General features: G+C 45.0%; 1 protein-coding gene across 5 annotated transcripts in view; it reads left to right on the forward strand.

Moving 5' to 3' along the window:
- The window catches only part of LOC310695252 (opioid-binding protein/cell adhesion molecule homolog), a 748,573-nt gene that overhangs the window by 578,390 nt on the left and 146,814 nt on the right, over window positions 1–23,369 (forward strand). For all 5 annotated transcript variants that reach the window (XM_083479393.1, XM_083479392.1, XM_083479395.1 and 2 more), the window contains one exon: window positions 12,900–13,132. In XM_083479393.1, coding sequence (XP_083335519.1) covers window positions 12,900–13,132 — 233 coding nt within the window. The remainder of the gene's footprint in view (window positions 1–12,899; window positions 13,133–23,369) is intronic.

The following is a 23,369-nucleotide window of genomic DNA, read 5'->3' on the forward strand; positions in this document are numbered from 1 at the left end:
TGTGTTAGATTAGCACTGATTGAATTCTTACATAGGCAGCTGATTGAGGCTGCTGTTCAGCAAGCACACGACTCTACAAACAGTGGGCTGCAATGAAGAGGGCATTTTGCTGGATCATGTCCCTTAATCAGCCTCCTTGATTCTGTCGATACTGTCTGTGGGTGTCGTTCACTTGCTTCCTCCCCGGCTCCTTTCTCTGGGCCACAGAATAGAAATTCAGACCATGCTAGAACTGGCCAGCTACTTTTTTTGCCAGTTCAAAGGAGGAAGCCAAATTCCCAAGCAAAGAAATTCTTGGTGCACCCTCATTCACCAATAGTTACAAAAAAAAAAAAAATCAGACTAGTGTCTGCAGACACTTTGTCATGTGTTCACAGTAGTGGCTGGAGCCTGTTAGGACTGGAAGAGTGGAAGAAAGTTGGGGAAGCCAGCAGTAGATGGCGCCAGAACCTTTGATAGGTGGAGCCAACTCATTCTAATTGTCTCCCCATCCTCTCCTTTCTTGCTGGGGTCTACAAGGGCCACCCTGAGGTTGAGGAAGAAGAAGGTGGCATGCAGTACCACCCCCTGGCCTGGCTGTAGGTAAGAAAGCAGGCAGGTAGAGGCTGGATTAGGGTGGACAGAGGTGGATAGGGTACAGTTTAAGGAGCCAGCCTCCACTGTTTGTTTGTTCATTATTATATTAAGTCAAGCACAACATGCCCAGGTTAACTGTTTTGGCTGGTGCATAAGTTGTAAAATTCAAGGTGCAAGGACCCAGCCCTGCCTTGGAAATCTTAAGCTGTGCTTGTTAATGGTCCTCTTTGGCAGGGCTCAACCCATGATGCTGCAGCAGGGCTTGTTTTAGGGTAAAGGGAGAGAGAGAGATGGATATGGATGGGTGATGTGGAAACTGGGTTGCACTTAAGAGAATGTTGCACAGTTAGTTAACTGTCCCTAAACACAACATGCAGGTTGCCTGGACAATCCCATCCCTTGACAGTAGAAGCATGTGAAGGTTGATGGTGTGGTTAATTGGTGATGAAGAAAAGGCATTCTGTACGTGCTCAAAATGACTTCCATTTTAAAAATTTAAATCCATGTATTCTGAGATTGTGTCCTGGCACCGAAGAGAGGTTCAGGAGGTTCAGTCGTGTTCTCTGTTCTGCAGTGGCGTAGCGTGGGTTGTCAGCACCCGGGGCAAGGCAAGTAATTTGCGCCCCCTAACCTGTGGATTTGCACCCCCTAACCCTACCCCCCAGATGTTGCGCCCGGTGCGGCCGGCACCCCCCTGCACCCCCCACGCTACGCCACTGGTGGGTTGTCAGCACCCGGGGCAAGGCAAGTAATTTGCGCCCCCTAACCCGTGGATTTGCGCCCCCTAACCCTAACCCCCAGATGTTGCGCCCGGTGCCGCCGGCACCCCCTGCACCCCCCACGCTACACCACTGCTGTTCTGTGCAGCAGGAAATGGGTACCAGCAGTGAGAAGCAGGCATTACCCAGAGCACCATGCACACAGCAATTGTGCCCAGCGAACGCTTCCTTATTGCTCAACTGCCAAGGGCTAGGAGATTGAGCAGCATGCTGGGTAGGTTTGCTTATTATCCCTTTGGCATCAGGAGATGAACAACACAATTTTCTGTGTGTCGACTCAGAAGTAAGTCCCACTATGTTTAATAGATCCTGCACAAGTCAAGATCTTCATTGCACATTGTATCTGAAGTAGTGTGCATGCAACCGAAAGCTCGTACCAATAACAAACTTACTTGGTCTCTAAGGTGCTACTGGAAGGATTTTTTATTATTATTTTGTTTCGACTACGGCAGAACTATCTGTAACTAAATTGCATAGACTGTAAGTCATGGTAAATACTTGACATCATATGTGTGGACATAAAATGTCCATTCCAATTATTAACATTAAAACAATAAATACATGCTCTGGGCCGAATTTATGAGACGTCACTTTTGCTTTTGCAGAAGCAAAATTGGCTATATAATTAGTAATATTTTAATCTTTTCCCTGAAAACGAATTACAGTTTTTCCATGGAGAAGAACTCTCCTGAACCTCAGAGACAGGTGGAATAACCATTAGGGCCTCCCCTCTTGATCCTAATACCCGACAAAGTCTGTAGGGAAGGAACAGAGGGATCTTTTAGATATCTGGGACCTACGTTCCATAGGGCTTTGAACACTATAATGAGCATCTTAACTCAGGCCCATAAATGAACCGGCAGCCTGTCCTTCTTGTAAGGCTTCCCATACAGGCATCTGGTTGGTCACTATGAGAACAGATTGCTGGATTATATGGATCTTTGGCCTGATCCACCCAGACTCTTCTTGTGCACTTAAGCAGCTACCCAGAAGAGCCTGACCCACCTCCAGCACTTCCCATGGTTTGAATAAATGACTTTCTTACTCTCTGAAAACTCTGAGCCTTCACATGGCTGATAAGAAAAGTGCCAAGAAACTTGGAGAAGGAACTTGAATGGAAGTTTTCCAATAAATGGAAGGATAAACCTGTGGCTGCATTAGCAGCAACTGTGCCAGCAGAAGGGATTGGGAGTTAAGGCTAAGAGCCTTCTGTCCTCATTACCATGAATAAATATCACTGGTGACAAAGCGGAAGCTGGATAGGCCCCATCCTTCCCTCTAGGACCTATTGTATTAAACCTGGCACTACATGCCACAAATGTCATTGTACTGGAGGCTAATTTGACGATTTGTGTTGTTGAGCAAGGATTAGCGCAACCTCATGTTTTGATGGCCTGTTTCTAATTTGCATCTTTAACGAGTTGGGAACCCAGCCAGGTCCTATTCTTTTGTGTTTACTTCTGAGGAACAGTGTTTATTTCTGATGATGGCAAATAAATCTTCCCTTTCTCCCTCTGCCCCCCACTCCAAGAACGGAATGCCATTGGGTCTCATCCACTCTGTGACCAGAGGGGCTGCAAGATGGAAAGGAACAATCCATCAGTGATGAACCCTTTGCATGGAGGGAGGTCATTAAAATCTTCTCCCCCCCAAAAAAAAAACCCTAAGGGCCCCACTCCTGTAGTGATTTGTCCTAAGATTCCCGGAAATCTTGACAGTAAAATATGGAGACCTGGTCATTTATTTGTATAAGAAACATGCTGTGGAAGTGGACAATTTTAGAACCAACTCTGCAAAGAACTGTGTTAGCTGTTCTGTTTAATTGAAAATAAATAAATAACATTACGGCAACACCTTTAATAAGTCATCTAAAATGCTACAGGATATTGTGCAAGCTTTTCATCTCATCAGGCTTGAATGCAGGGGCCATATTCCCTTCCAGGCAATGTTCTGGGGGCCACATGCCAATGGTGGGCAGAGCCAGAGGCAAAGGGTTCAGAGCAAAACATGCCAATTTTACCTGTTGGTAGAGTAGGCTGGTTTCTACATACACCACACAGGAGTTATCAGAATTTGTGGACACATTCCAACCCATTGTTACTCCACCCTGACTGCTGAAGGAAATGTATCCTCTGAGAATAAAGTCCCATCTTCAGGTAGTAAACATTCCTCTTCCTTCAATTTAAGATCTCACAGCTGAATGTCTAAGTTTAGTCTTAAAGTTACACAAAAAAACAAAGGTGGTTGTGTTGGCCCTTAAGGGGAGAAATTCAAAGTCCACATTAGGGCAAGACCTTTATTTAGTCCAGCAACTAAATGTGCCAACTACAGAGTGTAAGTTTCTGAGTTCCCTAGAGTTCTTTATCAGGCAATGTCGCTCCTCATCCCTGCAAAACTAGGTGATCTGTACTGATCTGGTTGCTCAATGGTACGAGTTACAGAGATCACATTTCACCAACCATGTCTGCGGACATTTCAAGGTCTTGTGGGTGTCAAGAATTCCAGTAGTGAGTTGCAAAACAACCCACTGCTGCAGAATTCCCCCCCCCCATGAATTGTTTGAAGCACTGAAGAGGTTTTATAAAGCAGAAGCAGCTGGTGAGTTGGTTGCACCACTGTTGACCTGGCCTTCTGGCAGCACAGCTGATACCACTTACTAGAACTTATGGAGGAGAACGGCCAAGGAGATCAGTGCTGTGCAGGCACACCAATGGAGCCAACTCAGTGCTCCTGCCAATGCTCCCCACAGCACTGACCTCCCTGACACATTGCTTCCCCTTCCCTCCCTGAGGCCAGGTGTGCTAACCTCTCCTCCTCACGGACTACTCCTGCCGTCAAGGAAGTTATTTCAGTCTTCGCACAGAATGAATGACTTAGACTCCAACAACCTTATTGACTTTGGCCTGAAATAGATGGGAAACTGCCTCCTTCCACACAGACCCTGTTAGGTGCTAAGATCCTCAGAGGAGACCCTCTTGCTATTTCCTACACCTTCAGAGGCTCAAGTGCATGTGGGGGCAGGGCCTTCTCTGTGGTAGCCCTTAAGTCGTGGAACTCCCCACAAGGGTGTGTCTGGCACCTTCATCATACAGTTTCCAAAGAATGCTGAAGACATGTCTCTTTACCATAGCTTTTGCACACCCCACAACATTTCTCCAGTGAAAATAGGGACACCCTGAGGAAAAGCAAGACATTCCAGGATCAAATCAGAAGCTGGGATGGCTTCTGTAAATCCGGGACTGTCCCTGGAAAATAGGGACACTAATAGGACCTGCTTTCAACCCTTGCAATGTATATTTTAAAATGATGTCTGTGATTTTAAGTTGTTTCAAACAGTTTATAAACCTGTGTTTTAACATTGTTACCCACCCTGGGACCTTAGGATGAAGGCCGTGTAAACAACAATAACAAATCCTAGCAGCACCGGGGCTATTTCCATTCCCTTGGGAACTCTGGAGTTTGATTTCTCTTCTCTTTTTGTGTATTTTACAGTAGTATGATTATTTTGGAGATGGACTGGAAACCTCCAAGAGAACGTTAATGTGAGGTTTGCATTTGCTTTAATTGGATCCTCTCTAGGGGAAACCTCCTGACTTGATTCAGTGTCGAGCTTTGTTGGAGCTTGTCTGTTGAATCTAAAGACTTTGAAGGTATCTTTTTAGGCCCTCATTGAGTGGGGGCTTTGTCTTAATCCTGGTCAATTGGGGAAAGGTTAGAAAGAGGGATGAAGAGGAAACACCATAGGCTTAAGTAAGCTAAGTGGCAGTAGTTTCTGAGCAAGAATTATAGTGGCACTTGGTAGAATTATTTAGCACCTGCTTTTTTATTTTTATACCTCCACTTTGGGCAGACAAACTTGTTTAAGAGTAGGAATGCATTTGAATGCAAATAAACTAAGCTTGCTATCCGCCCACCTGCACTTTCTGAAAAAAAACAGAAAAATGTGGTTCAAATACAAAATAATGACATTTGGTTCCCTGCTTGGGATTGGTGAACATCTCAATTTCAGTTTCTCTTGCTTTCTCATACCCCCTCCTCACACAAAAAATTATTAAGTTCATTTCTCTGTATCAGAAATCAGTTTGTGATTTCTTTTCTTCATTTTAAAGTCCTCAGCAATCAATTTTCTCCCCCATCTTTACAAAAAGTATAGGCAATGCATGCTGAAATCTAAAAAAAGCCAGAGAGGATTATTGAATAAGATTTTTCAGTGGTAGAAGGTGAGGCCTAGCTATGGTGTCTTTGCTGCTCTTATGACTATCATAGCCTCCATAGTGTCTGCAGAATAGAGTCAGTGTGGCATAGTGGCTAGAGTGTCAGACTTGGGAAACCAGGGTTCAAATTCCTACTTGGCCATGAAACTCACTGGGTGACTCAAGGCCTGTCACTGCCTCTCAGCCCTACCTACCTCACAGGGTTGTTGTGGGGATCTGTTTGGAGGGGGTGGAAAGTAGGATGCAAATGCAATAAATAAGTAAAAGCCCCGTTCTGTGCCCAATAATCATGGGACACCTTTGCCTGGTGGCACTGTGGCCCATGGATTACAGCAAAATACTGGACAAGGTATCTTCTCTGTGTAATGGGTTCATGGGAAAAATCTGTCCCATGACCCCTTGCTGAAGAGGAGAGGGAAAAGCCTATACAGTGGTACCTCCATTTATGAACTTAATTTGTTCCAGAGGTCCGTTCTTAACCCAAAACTGTTCTTAACCTGAGGTGCGCTTTCACTAATGGGGCCTCCCGCCACTGCCATGAAACTTCCACTCACATCCCAGGGCAAAGTTTGCTATCCGGAACACCTACTTCCGGGTTAGCGGAGCTCGTTACCCAAAGCATTCGTAAGAAGGACGGTACGTAACCCGAAGTTTCACTGTATAAGGCTGATTCCCCTGATGCTCTCAACAATTTGGCTTTGAGAGCTTCCCGTCCACTCACCCTCCTAGAGCCTTCTGAGCAATTTTGGGTCGTTGGTTGACAGGGCCGGAAATGATTTTTTTTCTCTCTCTCTCAACGTGATTGGCACATAGTTGCCATTTTTCTGCCTTTCCATCAGTAAAATTATGACTTTCTGTTGTTAGGCAGAAGGGTATTGTTTGTATGAGGGCAGAAATGGCATTGGGCAGGGTCAACATATTATGGGGGGGGCATAAGGCGCCTGAGGGGAGGACTGACCACAGCTAACCCATGCATGGGTTCAGTATCTGTCTGATTGGAATCTGCAGCCTGCTCCCTCAGGGAGACCTTGCTTGTTCGGCTTACACCATGGCAATGTTCAACACTGGTAGACTCCCGTCATACAGGTTTGGAGCGATCCAAACCCAGCAGATCCATCCCATCAACATGGGGCTTGTGGAATGATGAACTGATCCTGGGATCCAATGCCACGCCAACCCTTGCCCTGCCTGCTGCTGTCAATAAAGATTTGTCCTAATTTTATTCCATCACAGTTGTACACTCTGGTTAATTTGCTGCTCTCATGGGTCACATTATTTGCCTGCCTGGGCAAATAAAACAAGTCACAAACTGAAAAACATCCTAAGCTGCTTCTAGGAAGACGTAATCTTCATATTACTTTGAAGCATAAAAAGAGTGTGATATAAATGCAGTCAATAAATAAAGAATAACCACTGTGGAATAAATTATGCCAGGGGGGAGGGGGAAACATGACACAAATGTTCTCTGTGCAGAAAAGTCACATAATCTGACTCTTTTATTTGGCGGCAGGGGGGCAGCAGATTTTGGATTGGATTTTTTTTTTTTTTTTTGTCTTCTGTGAAAAAGGGCACACAGCCCTGTTTGTAGCAGTTGAATCTATACATAAATACCAAATAAATAAATAAGTAAAGGCTCAGAATGAGGGGAGAAAGGAAGAAAGAGAAAACCATTTGGCCTTGCACAAAGTCAGAATTTACACATCAGAGTTTCCTTTTTTCCCCCCTTTCCACCCACTGCACAAAGACAGCATGAAGGCATCCTGATTGTCTCTTCAAACCGTGATCCTTGTACTTCATCTTTAATGAGGAGACCGCCGAGTTCCTTGAAGGGCTTTATGCTAGATATTTATATGAACACAGACATGCAAGTTGTCTGTTTTACATATTACTGCCCTGATTTTTTCCAGTCCATGCAATGAATAATTTACCAAAAACGTGTGTAAGTATCTCTTTATTATTCATTATAATGAACTGAGACAGGAGTAATAGTCCACTAGACTGCAATCCCCTTAGGGCCCAACTTAACTAGGCTGCGCTTAGCTCTCCCACAGTTAATTTGAATAAAGGGAGGGCTCCAGCGTCAGAACAGCAGGGCTGCTGCAGTCGCAAGTCACGATGAAGATGGATAGGAAGTGGGCTGCTGGAGAGTGGAACGAGCAGTACCGAAAACTCTGCACGGTGGAACAGAGGAAGAAATTGCCAAGTGGAAAGTGAGCGGCTGGGCCTACAATGGGGAGAGGGAAGCAATGATGGACTGTCCTGTTTCCTTTGCAGGGAGTTGCTGAGAGGTTTAGCCAGGGCCAGCTCAAGGCATTTTGCTGCTTGAGGGGCAATGTGGTGCCCTTCCCCAAGCCAATTGGACTGCTAGTTGAATCTTACTGCTATACTGATGAAAGAAGAGTGTCTGCCACTGCACTTGAGGGCAGCAGGCTAGTGTAGTGGGTACAGGGCACTCACAGCTCTGACCACTTCCTGCACCTTGGCATCTGCCACCTGAGGCAAATGCCCGTCTCATTGTAGGGCCGGGCCTGAGTTTAGCTGGCTCTATGTCACTCAGAACTTCTTAGACCTCTAAGAAGCTGGTGAGCCGCTTGTGGCCATGGGAATGGTGATGCCGGCCCATAGAGGAACTGAGCACACCTGTCAACTGAACCACTTGCTTATTACAGATGTATATACCCAGTAGATTGCTGTGGTCTTCAGGAGAGTTTGTTGTGTGAATGCCAAAGATCTCAGGAACCTAACCTGGAGGAATTCAGAGCAGGGCTTTTAGTGTAGCTGCTCCTGTCCTGTGGAATAGCTAGCAGCCCTGCAGAGATACGACAGGCACCCACAATCTGTACTTTCTGGAAACAATTCAAGATGTTTTTGTTCTGATAGGCTTTCCCAGGTGGATAAATGGGTCTTTACCTCAGGAGTCCACTTGTTAGGTTTTTAGTCTTGTTTTAATTGTGTTTTCTGCTTTTGTGCTTTTAAATATCTTACATGTGAATTGCCTTGAGGCAGTGGTTTAGAAGGCGATTCACAAATTAATAAACATGATGATGATGATGATGATGATACAGGAAAGGGTTGATTAATTGCTGTAGTATTTTGACCAAACTGCGGGAGGCAGTGGAAGACAGAAGTGCCTGGCGTGCTCTGGTCCATGGGGTCATGAAGAGTTGGACATGACTAAACGACTAAACAACAACAAATGACATCATAGCTAGTAAAAGATTGAGTCAGTTGGAAGCCATTACTCTGTTTTGGACTTGCTTATACGAAGGCTGGTAGCAACCTATTCACTGTGTCTGGAACTGTTTGTGAGGTTGCCTTGAAAGAAGTTTTCTTTTGGTGTGTGCGTGCAAAATGTTTAAGTTGAATGTGCAGCTGAGACTGAAATATAACTGTCTATTAAAACAACACCAACACAGTTTTAGCCAAGATATCTGCTTTTACGTGTAAGATATTTATTCCACTGCTATATAATACCATGCATATATTTATATTTCCTTCACACCACTTACCCATCTCAATGTGCTCTATATCTGATGTTCTGTTGTACAGCCATGGCAAATGCCACAACCCATAGAGGGTGCTTCTATATACAACTCTGTCTAGGCTATCCTCCCTATCTTCCTCATTTGACTTTCCTTAGCTGGAATGCATTCTTCAGCTGTGATTATGTCTCTAGCTTTCCTGAATGGAGGGTGGGCAAATGTGGGTTTATAGAAACCTCTGACTTTTGAAAGGCTGAAATATAGCCTATTGTGCAAAGACCCCATCCATCTTGTGCAGGCATAGGCAAACTTGACCCTCTAGATGTTTTGGGACTACAATTCCCATCATGCCTGATCTTGTGCCTTTGGCCCCACCCACAATTCAGAAAGTTGACTGTGAAGGCCTTTGGCCCTTATGCTGAAAATTGTTTCCTATTACTGCTGTAGTGTGACATCATATCCAGCACTGGATCGAGCCCATCAGAAGTTTTTGCTTGAAGTTTTCCAGTTAACAGTATAATTACTAATAAAAAGATTTGTCTCTGTAACTGTTTACAGAGTTGTCCAGAAGAAAGTGGAGGGGTTTTGGGGGGGGGGCAGTAGTGGGGCAAAAGAAGTGCACCGTTGAATACTGGGCCTGGAAGCCATAAGGCTACATCCAGAGCACTCATTCCGTTAGTGCAAGTATTTTTTGCTTGTGACACAAACTCCCCCTGCTCTCACCCTCCTATGCACGCCTCACACCCTCTCCAAATCTGTACTGGGGGGGTTGTGGGAACCCCACAACAGACTTGGAGGATGCTGCAGAGTTCCATTGCACTATCATAAATCCTTGCGCCAATGAAGTGAGCAGAGACATCACCTTGCCAATAAAGGTCCGTATAGTTAAAACTATGGTTTTCCCAGTAGTGGTGTATGGAAGTGAGAGCTGGACCATAAAGAAGGCTGATCGCCGAAGAATTGATGCTTTTGAATCATGGTGCTGGAGGAGACTCTTGAGAGTCCCATGGACTGCAAGAAGATTGAACCTCTCCATTCTTAAGGAAATCAGCCCTGAGTGATCACTGGAAGGACAGATCTGGAAGCTGAGGCTCCAATACTTTGGCCACCTCATGAGAAGAGAAGACTCCCTGGAAAAGACCCTGATGTTGGGAAAGATGGAGGGCACAAGGAGTAGGGGATGACAGAGGACGAGATGGTTGGATAGTGTTCTTGAAGTGACCAACATGAGTTTGACCAAACTGCGGGAGGCAGTGGAAGACAGGAGTGCCTGGCGTGCTCTGGTCCATGGGGTCATGAAGAGTCAGACAGGACTAAACGACTAAACAACAACATATTGGGGAACAACCCATAGCTTGGGGGGTTGGGTTATGATGCAGTATTGGCATATTGGGGTATACATTTTTATGTGCAGGAAAATTATACCATTGAAATATAATATTGCAATAGTGCATATTATTTTACATCTTCTCCACGCCGCTTCTCTATCTCAGCATAGCTTTGTAGCGGACGCTGCACTGCACACAACCCTTGGCAGATGTTAGCAGGCCATTGAGATGCCTTTTATTCTACCTAATGGACAGGGAATTTGCTGTGGCTGTTGCCGTCATTCTTTTTCTGTGGGTGCTGCTGCCAAGCTTACGGGTAAATAAACCCGGCATTTCTATCAAATGGAATTAAAGCGGTATGTGTGCTTGAGGAACATTCTAAATCCTCACCCTCTCCTTTCCTTTCTTGTCTTTTTCCTCCGCCCCCCTCCTTTTTTGGCTTTGTTCTTTGCCAAGTGTAACTAACCGCTCTGAAAATGTACTTCTTAAAGCTCTGCAATATTAAGTGGTGGGGGAGCAGCAAAGTGGAGAGCATGACGGCAATGAATAGTCAAAATGGTCCTCTATGGTTGTCCAAAGTCTTTTGTGGAGCAGCGAACACCTGCTCTCCCGTACTTCTTCTTCCTTGCATGGATTCAGACGGTGGCTAGCCATGCGGTCTCCAATTACAAGGAGGTGGCTTTGATCACACAGTAATGTTATTGTCTGTAGCCCCTTAACCGTGTTTAAACCACCATTTCTCCTCAGCGGAAGTAATCCTGGGCTTAGAGTGTGAGTGAATGGCGGTTACAATGGATGACCAAGAAGCTATATGAAGGGCTGCACAATATGCAGCTGATAATACCTGATTAATGGTCAGACGCATCCACCTTCTGTCTAGCCATTGCTGTTACGAAAGCCTGGGAGTGTGCTTTTATTGGTGCTGCAGCATGGTTTGGTGGTGCAATAGTTTCACACAGCGGCTTGGTTCAAGTGTTCACCCGTCTCCCATATGGTTAGAATCACATGAGGTAGAGAATGGTGAACATGCTCGTTGACCTGCCCCTTTTCTGTATTTTCCATCACTCAGCTCCATCACACTCTACACATCTGGAACATAAGGGATCAGATAATGGTCCCATTTAGTTCACCACCCTGTTCTCACAGTGGCTGGCCATATACCTGTGCGAAGCCTATAAGCTGGACATGAGCAAAACAGCACTCTGCCCACCTTTGTTTCCCAGCAGATGATATTCAGAGGCATAAAGCCTCTGACAGTTGAAGTGGCACATAGTCTAGGGTTGCCCTACGTCCGGGAAAACCCAGACATGTCCTCTTTTGGGGGGCCAACATGCCCATCTGGGTGAATTTTTACATTTTAAAGGAAATGTCCAGGTTTGGGGGGCTCAGCTCAGGCTGCTTTGCATGCCGCAGCCGCTGCCAGCCCAGGCTGGGCCGGAGAAAGAGGCATGTGGGTGCGGTGGAACACCCACGCCCCTCTTTCCCTGACTCAGGCTGGCAGCGGCTCGGACTGTCCTCTTTTTTTGCACTTCAAGATACGGCAACCCTAACATAGCCATTGTGGCTACTAGCGATCAATAGCCTTCTCCATGAATTTTCCCAGTCTTCTTTTAAAGCCAACCAAGTTCATGGCCATCACTTCCTCCTATTGGAATGAGTTACATAGTTGAACTATATGGTGTGTGAAGAATTATTTTTATTTCTCTGTCCTGAATCTTCCAACACTCAATGTCATTGGTTGTCCACAAGTTCTAGTGTAGTGAGAGAGGGAGAAAAACTATTTCCTATCCACTTTCTCCATGCCAGGTATAATTTCAAATATAATGGAACAGTAACTTATACGGTGGACAGCCTGCTCCACTAGCATAGACTTCCCATGCAACTTAGAACCTTTGCATGATCTAGATTATAAACTGTGCAGGAAAGGTAACCATTGGATGCTGATTCACGAGAATGGTCCTGAGTGCATTTTCTCTTTCCATGGACCTGCCAGGTGGTTGGAACTCCATCCCTCTCCAGGTCAGACAAGCTCTGGGCATCACCTGATTGCTCAGGGCTTTGAAGAATATGGGAGAAATTAATTCAGGTCCCATTTTAGTGTGAAATCCACACTTCCAAAACAAATTCACAAACTGAAAGCCTGATCTTCTTCAGCATTCACACTTCTCCGAATTTTGTGACGCAGTTTTCCATGTATAGAATGTGAACAGAAATGTATATAATAGCAAAGAGTGCATGAAAATACATATATCTGTAAAGATAACAAAAATGCAAACTTGCATATACAAGGCAAACTTTCATTTTAAAATTGTATGTGCATGGAAGTGTATACAAATTTCATGCAAAGTTGCTTAGCAAAATCACAATTCTGCATAAATGGGGTGAACCAAACCTCAGACTGGAAAAAAAAATGAGAGAAATAGGAATGGACAGATCCACCCATCCCTACTCTCAGGGATGCTCTTAACTTGGTGATAGCAATGGCCTTCTCATTCCTTTTACCTCTTCCTCCCTTTCCAGGTGTACCGTGGATGACAGGGTGACGCGAGTAGCTTGGTTGAACCGCAGCACTATCCTTTATGCTGGAAATGATAAGTGGTCAATAGATGATCGGGTGGTTATCCTCACGAACACCAAAACCCAGTACAGTATCAAGATCCATAACGTGGACATATATGACGAAGGACCTTACACCTGCTCTGTACAAACAGACAATCATCCAAAGACATCACGAGTCCATCTTATTGTGCAAGGTAAGATTTGGCAAAGATGCCTAAGAAGAAAGACGTTTTTATGTGGGCAGTTTCCTAGGCTTCAAATGGATGCTGTTGCTGATGCTTGGGGAGTTAGGAAACTCAGAGCTTGTTCTGATTGTCTTGTTGCTCAGTAGCTGAGCTTCTGGATCTCATCTTGTACTTTGTCATTTGGAAATGAATGATGTCTGCTGTCTTGGGGTGCATTCAGATGTGGGGAATATTGCATTAATTTTCCTGATCATAATGCTAGGGCTTCTGCCCGGTTTTCTGATGTTCCTTTCACACTGCAGTACCTGTTGTGCAACTGTAGGTTTCTGCACAATAACAAACGTCATTGGACAGTGTCTCTACTTCCCCACCCTTTTTGCACACGTGTGCTTCTGTTCATCCCATGAAAATGACAGTAAAGAACTGTATGCTGGTATACCACCCCAAATATTATCAGTTTACCTTCACGGTTTCCCAAACAATACAGAAATGAGTGCTAAGCATGCATTATATTCCATTGCTTTTCCAGAAGGGGCTGTTACATCATGTGAAAGCCCAAATATAATGTGAACAATATTTGTCTGGAAATGGAATCAATTGCCATTTGAATGCAGCTTAGGTTAGATCTAATAATTTCCATGAATAAGAGTTGAATTCCAGGAGTGAACAAAGGAGCATGATAGCCATAGCTGATGCAGTGCAAACACCCCAGCAAGCATGCTGGACCAGCTCTATCTGTGCATTTGCACCACATCCACATTGCCCCTGCCTTGCCCCTCTACCTCCTGGTAAGCAGCAGTGGTGCAACTAACCAGAGGTCAAGTGAGCAGCAGCCCCAACTCTCCAAACCTCCTACTACTGTTGAAGTCTAATAGCATGTTCCTGAATGTACAGGTTCATTGAAAGAACCCAGATGTGTCATTGGTGGCCCAGCTCTAAATATTTGCATTGGCTTGCCCAGTGGAGGCTGGTCCAACAGGGCACTGCCCCACCAACTTTGGTCTGGATTCTTCCAAGCTCACCTGCCTCTGCTTTTGTTTCCTTAGTTTCAGGGTTGTCCTTGTAGAACTCAGCAGGGAGAAAGATAGGGATGGATGCAAAATGGCTTCACTCTGTCATTGGCTCTGCCTGTCATTCCCTCTGGTGCCACCTACTGTTGACCTCCCTGCCTTACACGTTAGCTGTCCCGATGGGCATCAGATGTCACTGGGCATGTCAATATATGAGTCACATTGCTGTATTCCAGAATAATATAATTTTTATTTTTTTTTAACAATGTTGTAGCATAACAGTTGTGTGGGGGTGGGAGAAGAGGGAATATGCCAACACGTTTCTGAAACACAGATGAAGTCTACTGTGTGCTTTGGGTAGCACTAATATAATATTTTGTTCTTTTATTCTTGCTTGCCACTTTAGGCGAGTAATTGTGGGAAGCTGGGTAAAAATAAACATGTTATTGAAAAGGCTGCAGTCCTAGCCTCACTTGCCTTGGAATAAGCACTACTGAACTCAGTTGGGGCTTACTCCCGAGTAGACATGTTTAGGATTGCAAAGTAAGATTTTCTTGCGGCAGGAAGCACTCTAGCAACATAAGGAGATATGCTGTAGCACCCCCACTTCTTTAATAACCCTTGGAATGTAAGGGACAATATCTCCAGTGGGAGCTAAGAATACAGCTATGCTTGCATTTCACAAGCTGTCTTTTCTAGTGTCTGTCTATATTTTATTGTGTTGTGAATAGAGACACGTTTTCTCCCTTTCTCCTGACTGAGATGTAGATAGATCCTTTAAAAAAAAATAAAAATCTGCCAGGACACCTTTTCCTTCTTCCCTAGAGTCTTTGTCTGAGCCAGTACTGTGACAGTCAAAACTCAAGCACATGTGCTTAAGCAAATTAGTTTAAGATACATATTTCTCTCTCTCCTCTCCTCCCATCATACTGAAAACATCTCTTAAAATCATGTTGCAATGAGACTGTAGGGGTTGGCTGGTGCATATTTTGGAAATGCTTTGGGTGCTGGAAATGTGTTTATATATATATATATATATATATATATATATATATATATATATATAGTCTTCCTTTCCTGCCTGGTATAAGAGCTCGAGTTCCAAAGGAACAGAGAGATCTTTAAATATGGAGAGGGATGCCTCAGAGCCACCTTAGTGGCCTTGACAGTGGAATTATCTTCTTTGGGGAAAATACAGTGCCAAAATAAAAGAACTGTCAGGTACTGTAGAGGAAGACTCAAACAGAACAAGGCTATCACTTTCTGGAGGAGAGAAGACAGATTGTGTAAGTATGTCAAAGTCATTGCAGGCCATAAAGGGCTTTTGGCAGAGAACTTCAAGGGGGAATTGCTGCGAGTGAGCTGCCTTTGCGTAACGCGAGCTGTTGAGGAGAGGAAGAGGGAGTACCCAGGCCTTTCCCGACAGAAGCATCTCGGAGCTTCTACATCAAGTGGCACATCAACAGGAGGAGGAAGCCCAGAGCATGTCCCCTTTTTTTGAGGAAGTTCGACTGAAAGAGAATGTTTGATCCCACAAGGAAGGCTCAGAATGGCTTTTGCTGCTGTGCCTATGGGATGACGACGGCAATGATATGGAATATGTTCAACAGTTCTGAGTTAAACCCCCAAAACAGAAGAAGCTGCTCACACTCCACACCATTTAAAAACAACAACAGCAACAACTGGGTTCAGGCAGTCTAAATTCCATGCTGAGAAAAATTCTACAACTTGCATAGATTGAATTCTGCTGCCTGCATAAAATATGTGAACTTAGTAGGCATGCACATTTTCTCTCTCATTCTCACAGAGCCTTAGTTTGGAAATTCCACCCATTAGTCTGAATTTTAGGAAGGGTTCGAAAGAGATAAAACAAACACACTTTGGAGGAGGGAAATAATGGCATTGTGGTTTCAGGTTCCACTCTAACCTCCATCCATTTATTTAAACATCTGAAGAGAGACCTCACATATGTGTACAATTGTGTGTGCACCAGGAGCTCTCCATGTTATTATTGCCTTTCCTTTGCAGGGTTTCCAAGTCTGCAAACATACCTCCATGCACACACGTGTGCATAGCGTGGTCAAGTCAAAAGCATCCCAGACCCTGATATTCCAGGGCCTGAACCTGAGACCTAGGGGTGGCCCCAGTGATATCATTAAGCATGACACATTAAGCATGACAGCAGAGTTGCTGAAAAGCATGTCGTTCAAATAAAAACAACAACAAGTGAGCAAAGAGGTCGTTAGCTGGAAATTAAGATAGTAACCTAAGATAAAGGCAGTGTTCGCAGTTCCCAGCGGAAGTAAGGGGGTATTTCTTTCTCACCTGCGTTCTTGCCCTCTGGGAGATTCAAGGATGCAGGTGAGAAGGAAAGTGGGGGGCAAGGAGGCAAAGATTTCAGGTCAACCCTTGCAGTCTGGCAACCTAGCAGTATGTACACCAGTTGTCCACATGCAGTTCAATCACTGGGCATAGGTTGGAGGCGGAGCCTGCCACTTTACCGCCCCTCCCCATGCACCTATTTTTACCCATATTGCATCTCTCTGTCAAGAGGCCCCTAAATGGAACTGGAGAAATCCTTACCTCGTGTTTCCTCCTTACAAGGGAGAAGCTGTGCTTGGATATCTTTAGTTATTCGTACCCAAATGGTTTTCTGGCGGTGTGTGTGTGGGAGTGCTGCTTTTGGGAGCCTGCTATTGGGTAGATAGACCTGTGCTTCCCCCATGCTTAGAGTTGCATAAATAATTGGCACCCGGGGAACGGAGGGTGAACTTTTTTTCTCCCTCACAAATAAATGATTCATAGAGAAAAAATATGCCCAAAGCCGATGGATAAATTATTCACAAGGAATAATGTGACCTGCTCAGCTCATGAGGAGGTCTTGTTTCTCTTTCTCCTTCCCCTGCCCACCCCCCCCTCAACTCCCAGCCCCCACAGTCTCCAACTGCTAACCAGAGTTAGGCGTTAAAGTCCCTCCACCCACTTCATTTAGAAAGTAACTCCAGAGGCCCCGGCTTCTTAGCAACAGCTATCGGCTTTTGTCCAGTCTATAGATTAATTTTTCAGAGTTAGTGTTAGTTCAGGTTAGATAAAGATAATGAAAGTTTCCTAATCCTCTTAAAGAAGATTTATCTGGCTGAGTAGAAAGCTCTCGCAATACAATAACGCATGTATAAAACTGGGGCCTAACCCTCTTCTTTAATTTCAAACAGCTGATGGATATTGATTTTGCAATGAGTAAATCTGAAGGGGGGAGAAATTCTGTGCTTCAACTTTTTTCTCCCCCTTTTAAAGAGAGGAAGAGGGGGGGGGGAATTCCACCACACACAGCACGACAAAAAGAAACATTAAAATAATTTGTTTTCTCTTTATCTGCATTCCTTTTAGGAGAAAGCAGAAAAATATATTGTCTGTCTGGATTTTTTATTTTTATTCTTTTACCAGTAATCTACCATAGTTATCGGAGAAAAATATCCCCACCCATAACGGTCATTTATCTAGTTAATTGAGCGTAGATCTAGCAGGGGACTATGGGCAACTACCAATTCATGTTTAGGATTTTGTGAAGGTTTGAAAACTGCCTCTTGTATATATGCTTTGTGTTTACTGTATATATGCTCATTCAAAGACCATGTTGTTTCACACACCACTCTGGTTGAACCACAGTCCAAACAGGTTAGGCAAGAGCTCCCAGTTCTTTGACCACCTTAGCAAGGCCAGGCAACACCACTACATTGTCCTTCTCACTAGCCATGGAGAATGGGGTTGGTTTAAGTATTGTGAGATGAAATCCTCACCATTGCGACTCTTAACAATCCCCCGCAGCTTTGGACTCGTGAAGCTAGTCTGAGAAATTTACAGAGACATCAGATGCTCAAACATCTTACAAAAGCCAGAAAGTGTTACTATGAGTGCAGTGATCAGTGGAGTCTGCCTTTTCTACAATACAAAAATAAAATAAAATGGTACACTGCACATAGACTGAGAAAAAAGAATGATACAGAGGAGTTTAGTTTAGCCACCATTGGAACATAGGCATCTGCCTAATGCTGAGTCAGTCTATTTATCCCTATGGCTCAGTATTGTCTGCACTGACTGGCAGTGGCTCTTTCCCATTTGGGAGGGGGGATATTTCCTAGTCTTGTCTGGGGATGCCAAGGATTGAACCGGGGACCTTCTGCACATGAGACATGTGCCCAGCCACTGAGCTACAGCTTAGATAAGGATAAGGGCTGCTTTTCCCCAGGGAAACACACAGTTTAGTGCTGAATTGGAGCAAATGCTAGTCAGGTTTTCTGCAGATTGACATTTGTTCCAATTTATCAGTAAAGAGAGGGTTTTCTGGGGGAAAGCATTGGGGCAAAGGCAAAAGCATTTGAACCCATGCATAGAAAACATGTGACAAGCAGAAAACCTTTAGGACCCATGCTGTCTAGGCAAAGAACAAGCTGAAGTGTGGACAAGCCCTAACAATCTGTCTTTTCCCAGGGCCAGGAGTGCCAGCTTGGTCCCATGACCATGGGTGCCCAGGACTGTGGGTGCTATTCATCGTGCATGGTCCTAGCACCAAAATTTGTGGGTGCCTGGCCCCTTCATGGGGAATTTTGTGGGTGCTTGGGCACCCAGGGCCCCAGGGTGTTGGCACCTATGCTCAGGGCAGACCATTGGTCCATATAGTTCAGTGCTGCCAAAGCTGATTGGCAATACAGTGGTACCTCGGGTTACATATGCTTCAGGTTACAGACTCCGCTAACCCAGAAATAATACCTCAGGTTAAGAACTTTGCTTCAGGATGAGAACAGAAATCGTGCTCCGGCGGTGCGGCGGCAGCAGGAGGCCCCATTAGCTAAAGTGGTGCTTCAGGTTAAGAACAGTTTCAGGTTAAGAACGGACCTCCAGAATGAATTAAGTACTTAACCCGAGGTACCACTGTAGTTCAAAGGGGTTTCAGGCACTTATCATATGCATGCTAAGCTGTGACCATTCTCAAAATTAAGACATAGCAAGCTGCCTTATTCTGTTAGACCTTTGGTCCATCTAGCTCAGCATTGTCTGACTACCAGCTGTTTTGGGAACATGAGTGGGGAGAGTGAAGCTGCACCCATTTCCTGCTAGGCATCTGTTGGCCACTGTGGGAAGAGGCAGCTGGAATTGAAGGGGTTTTGGACTGATCCTTCACAGGCTGTTTTTGTGCCCTTTTGATCCAACTCTGTGAATTGCATAGCTGCGGTGGAAGATCACATAACAGTTGGGGTTTGTGGTGCACTCCCGCCAATAAATCACTTTGACTTTATCTATTTATTACAGTGAATGCTGATCTTGTAGTCTTTTTTGCCTCAAGGGACCAGTATCCTCTTGGCTACAACCCTGAAGCTTCATGAAGTGCAGGAACAATAACACAGGGGCAGCCCTCTTCCTTGCTGATGTGCATTTCTTCCACCCGGGCTTGAAATCCATCTCCTGACAACAGTAGTGGTTCTCTTGAGAGTTTTCGCTTGCATGTGAACTATCTGCTTGGAAACTCTTGATGTGATTATCTTTTCTCTTTAAAAGGGTCCGTTTCCAATCCTTTGAGTTAGCATTTCTATTAAGTGCTCTGCCCAATTAGAACTTACCTGGCAAAAACCTGGAGGCGATAAGATTCCTCGGGAGCATTCAGCAACTTGGAGGCTGGGTTTTAACTCCTTCTGTACAGTACCTAGTATTTTTTTAGGCATGATGGTGATAAGGCATCTTCCCCGCCCAAAGATATTCAGATGGGATCATGCTGGTCTTTGTAGCAGCACTTAGGACTTGTTCTCCTGTTTCAGCCTGGATAGAACTACTTCCATGCAGAGAGAAATTTAGGGGAGCATGACCGGTTCAGCATGGAGCCTTGGGGGTGCCACAAAGGTTTCCTCAACTACAATGGTACCTCAGGTTACAGACGCTTCAGGTTACAGACTCCACTAACCCAGAAATAGTACCTCGGGTTAAGAACTTTGCTGCAGGATGAGAACAGGAATCGTGTGGTGGTGGCAGGAGGAGGCCCCATTAGCTAAAGTGGCACCTCAGATTAAGAACAGTTTCATTTTCAGAATGGACCTCCGGAATGAATTAAGGTCTTAACCCGAGGTACCACTGTATTATGTAGAACACAGGCACCACTGAAATTTGAGACCCCAAGGCCCTTCACAGTTCCATGTCAGATCTGGAACAGGAAAGTAGTTAAACTCTGACCATGCCAAGACTTGCTATTTATGCTCTCTCTCACACACACACCTCCATGTTCAGCTTTATTGGATGAGCCCATTGGGTTTTCCTATTCTGAGAGGAAGAGGGAAATGTTCCCTCTTTATTTTTTCTGAACTAAATAACTTTTCTCATGGAGGTATTGTTCCAGGTCCTTTATGGCACTGACTCCCTAGAGTTTCAGGCAGGAATAAATACCTTCCTAATAAGATACAAGAAGCTGCCATAATCTTGGTCCACCTATCTCAGCATTGTCTACTCTGACTGTCAGTGAGTTCCCACATGATTCTCTTTCAGCCCTATCTGGAGAGGCTGGGGATTGAACCTGGGACCTTCTGCATACAAGGCAAGAGCTCTACCACTGAGCTATGACCCTTCCCTACATGGACTGACTGCTGTATATTCATTTTGATCTGCTGATGCTGCTCTTCTTGGTCCTGTTACTTTTTGATGTTATTTATTTTGGATGGCTTTTACTGAAAGATAATGGTTTTAATATTTTAATGAGTTTCATGTATTACACTCGATAGATGGAATTTGTTGGCTGCTTCGTATAGAAAAACGAGTAAGCACTTAAATAAATAAAACCAGGTGGATAAGAAATGGCAGGCGCACTTCAGCGTTAGTTACAAATTACGGCGTTAGGTACATCTTGTGCTGGGGATTATGATCATTTAAATGAATACATGCTGAAGATCATGTTGGTCAAAATGAGTGGTTCCTCCACTCCCCACCTCCTTCACTGTTAAATACCCAGGCTGGAACATGCTGTCCAATGTGCATAACTCCAGAAGGCATTGCGTTTGGTGGAAAAACCAACAAACATGACTTAAAGCCACGCTTAGTGGTAGCTTAGGCTAATGAAGCTAATGGGACACATTTTGCACTCCGACTGGCTGGCAAGCGAGGCATTAATGACCCGTTAGCAGCCGTGTTCATGTCAATTAATTTATATTTGTATTTTGCAAAACTTAAAAGTTGCCCGGTTAGATTATTGATTCTTTGTCCCTGTATCCAATTTGTTTTTAATTGCACCACTGCAGGGCCCAGCCTTCCCCGGTAGAAACCCTGTGATAAATCTGCCAGGGACTCAACAATCAACAATAAATGTGTCTCTTCATGTCATTATTAATATGTCTCCTGGATTGGTTCATTACAGCAGTTAACAACGGTTTATAAGAGCTAGGATGGCAGAGTGCCAGGGTGGAGGCTGTTCTTTTTTTGCTTTTTTTAATCCAGCGGCTATTTTGTCATGATACGATTGATGGCTTCAGGTCTCCTTTTCTGTATGTGTGTGGATGTGCGGACAAGAGAGAAGATGAGAAAGAGGGATGGGGGAAAAAAACCCAATAATTTAATTTAATAAAAGTAGAATATAACTCACCTAATCCTCTTCTTATTGGGGGGGGGGAGTTTTCTTTATAAAGGATTAGTTGACCTAGGATTTTGCCTCTCTTCCCACCTCCCTACTTCTCTCATTTCTCACGTATCTCAACATCCAGTCCCTGCAGAAATTAAACTGGAACAGCTTCTGCAGATCTGGAAAAGGTGCGGACATGGCACTGAGTGCCTTCAGCAGCTCTAATGATTCCAAAGCAGCTGTAATCTCACAATCAGCCCAATTAGAATGAAGTGGCCCTTTTGCCTATCACAGGGTGTTGATTTAGCAAGGTGTGTGGCAGAGCCACGAATGGAATTCAGAGGCAGCAATGCTTCTGAATACCTGTCCCTGGAAGCCGTAGGAGGGGAGAGCACTCAGGTCCTGCTCACTGGTTTCCCACAGGCATCTGGTAGGCTCAGGGGTGTAGGAAGAGTAGGCAGAGGGGGCAGGCTGCCCCAGGAACCACTTGGGGGGGTGACAAGATGGCCCGCTGCCTCCCCCCAGCTGTAGAGTGGCTGAGGGTGCACACACAGTTAGTATGGGCATCGCTCATGCGGCATCTGTACGGGCTGCAGCGCGTGCGCCACAGTTCACCCTGCCCCTTGGCGTCCCGTCCCGGGTGCCGGAGAGGGTTCCTCCGCCACTGGGTAGGCTACTCTGAGAACAGGATGCTCGACTAGATGGGACATTGGCTTTTCCAGAGCTGGGTTTGCCAGCTTAGGGTAAGGGTGGGCAGAGGGTCTTCAAGGTCTTTCTGCCTGCCTCCTTGTCCCCCTTCAGAGTGTGACACCCAGCTCTCCCTCTCTCCCGGTAGGCAATGTGAGTCTAAACTGGTTGCCATGCCAGCTTTGGGACCGAATACAGTTTGCTTCCTTTTGCAATTGGCATGCGGTGGGGAATCTTTTTGTGAATGGGTGTCAGCTAAATAAGTAGATTGGTTTCCTTGGTTTTGTAACTTGGCAGGTGTGTGTGTGAAGAGGTGGATTCAGATGGTGAGGCCCTTTCAGGTGGCTAGTGATTCCAGACATGTGCACACTGGGCTGTGTGATCTATGGGGCAGAGTGTGGATCATTTTAATGGTTAGCCTGTGCCCCTCACTTGGAGTTGTGCAGCCATGAGAGGGCATGAACCAGGAAGACCTTCCTCCTCCATGGCCAGGGTTGGGTTTAATGCCAACTCTTCCTCCCTGTAGTATAGATTACCCAATTGGCGGGTATAGGAGCCTGATAGTTTTGTATTTTCCTGCACAGAATTGGTTCCCCCTTATGCAGCTGTTGAAATTTGTAATTGCTTAGGTTATACTTTAAACAAAGTGGCTGTAGTTTACCCCACCTATGGGGCTTTTCCTCTTTATTCCCCATCTCCCAGTGTAATACTTGGCTGGAGAACTTCATTGCAAGACTCAGAGCAGTGCAAATTTTGAGAGGTGTCTCTGTTTCGGTTTGCATATTGTTTTGGGAATTGTGAATTAGCTAAGTTTGCTTTGAGAAGTGAACTGAATTGAATTCCTCTTCCATCCCTATTCCTGACAGTTGACCACTGACTAGGACTGATGGCATTTGGGGGGCAACAAGTTCCCCATCCCTGGTTAAAAAATAAAACTTCTTAAAGATTCAATGACAGG

The sequence above is a fragment of the Podarcis liolepis genome (assembly GCF_965112155.1).
Source record: "Podarcis liolepis genome assembly, chromosome: 16".
Classification (NCBI taxonomy): domain Eukaryota; kingdom Metazoa; phylum Chordata; class Lepidosauria; order Squamata; family Lacertidae; genus Podarcis; species Podarcis liolepis.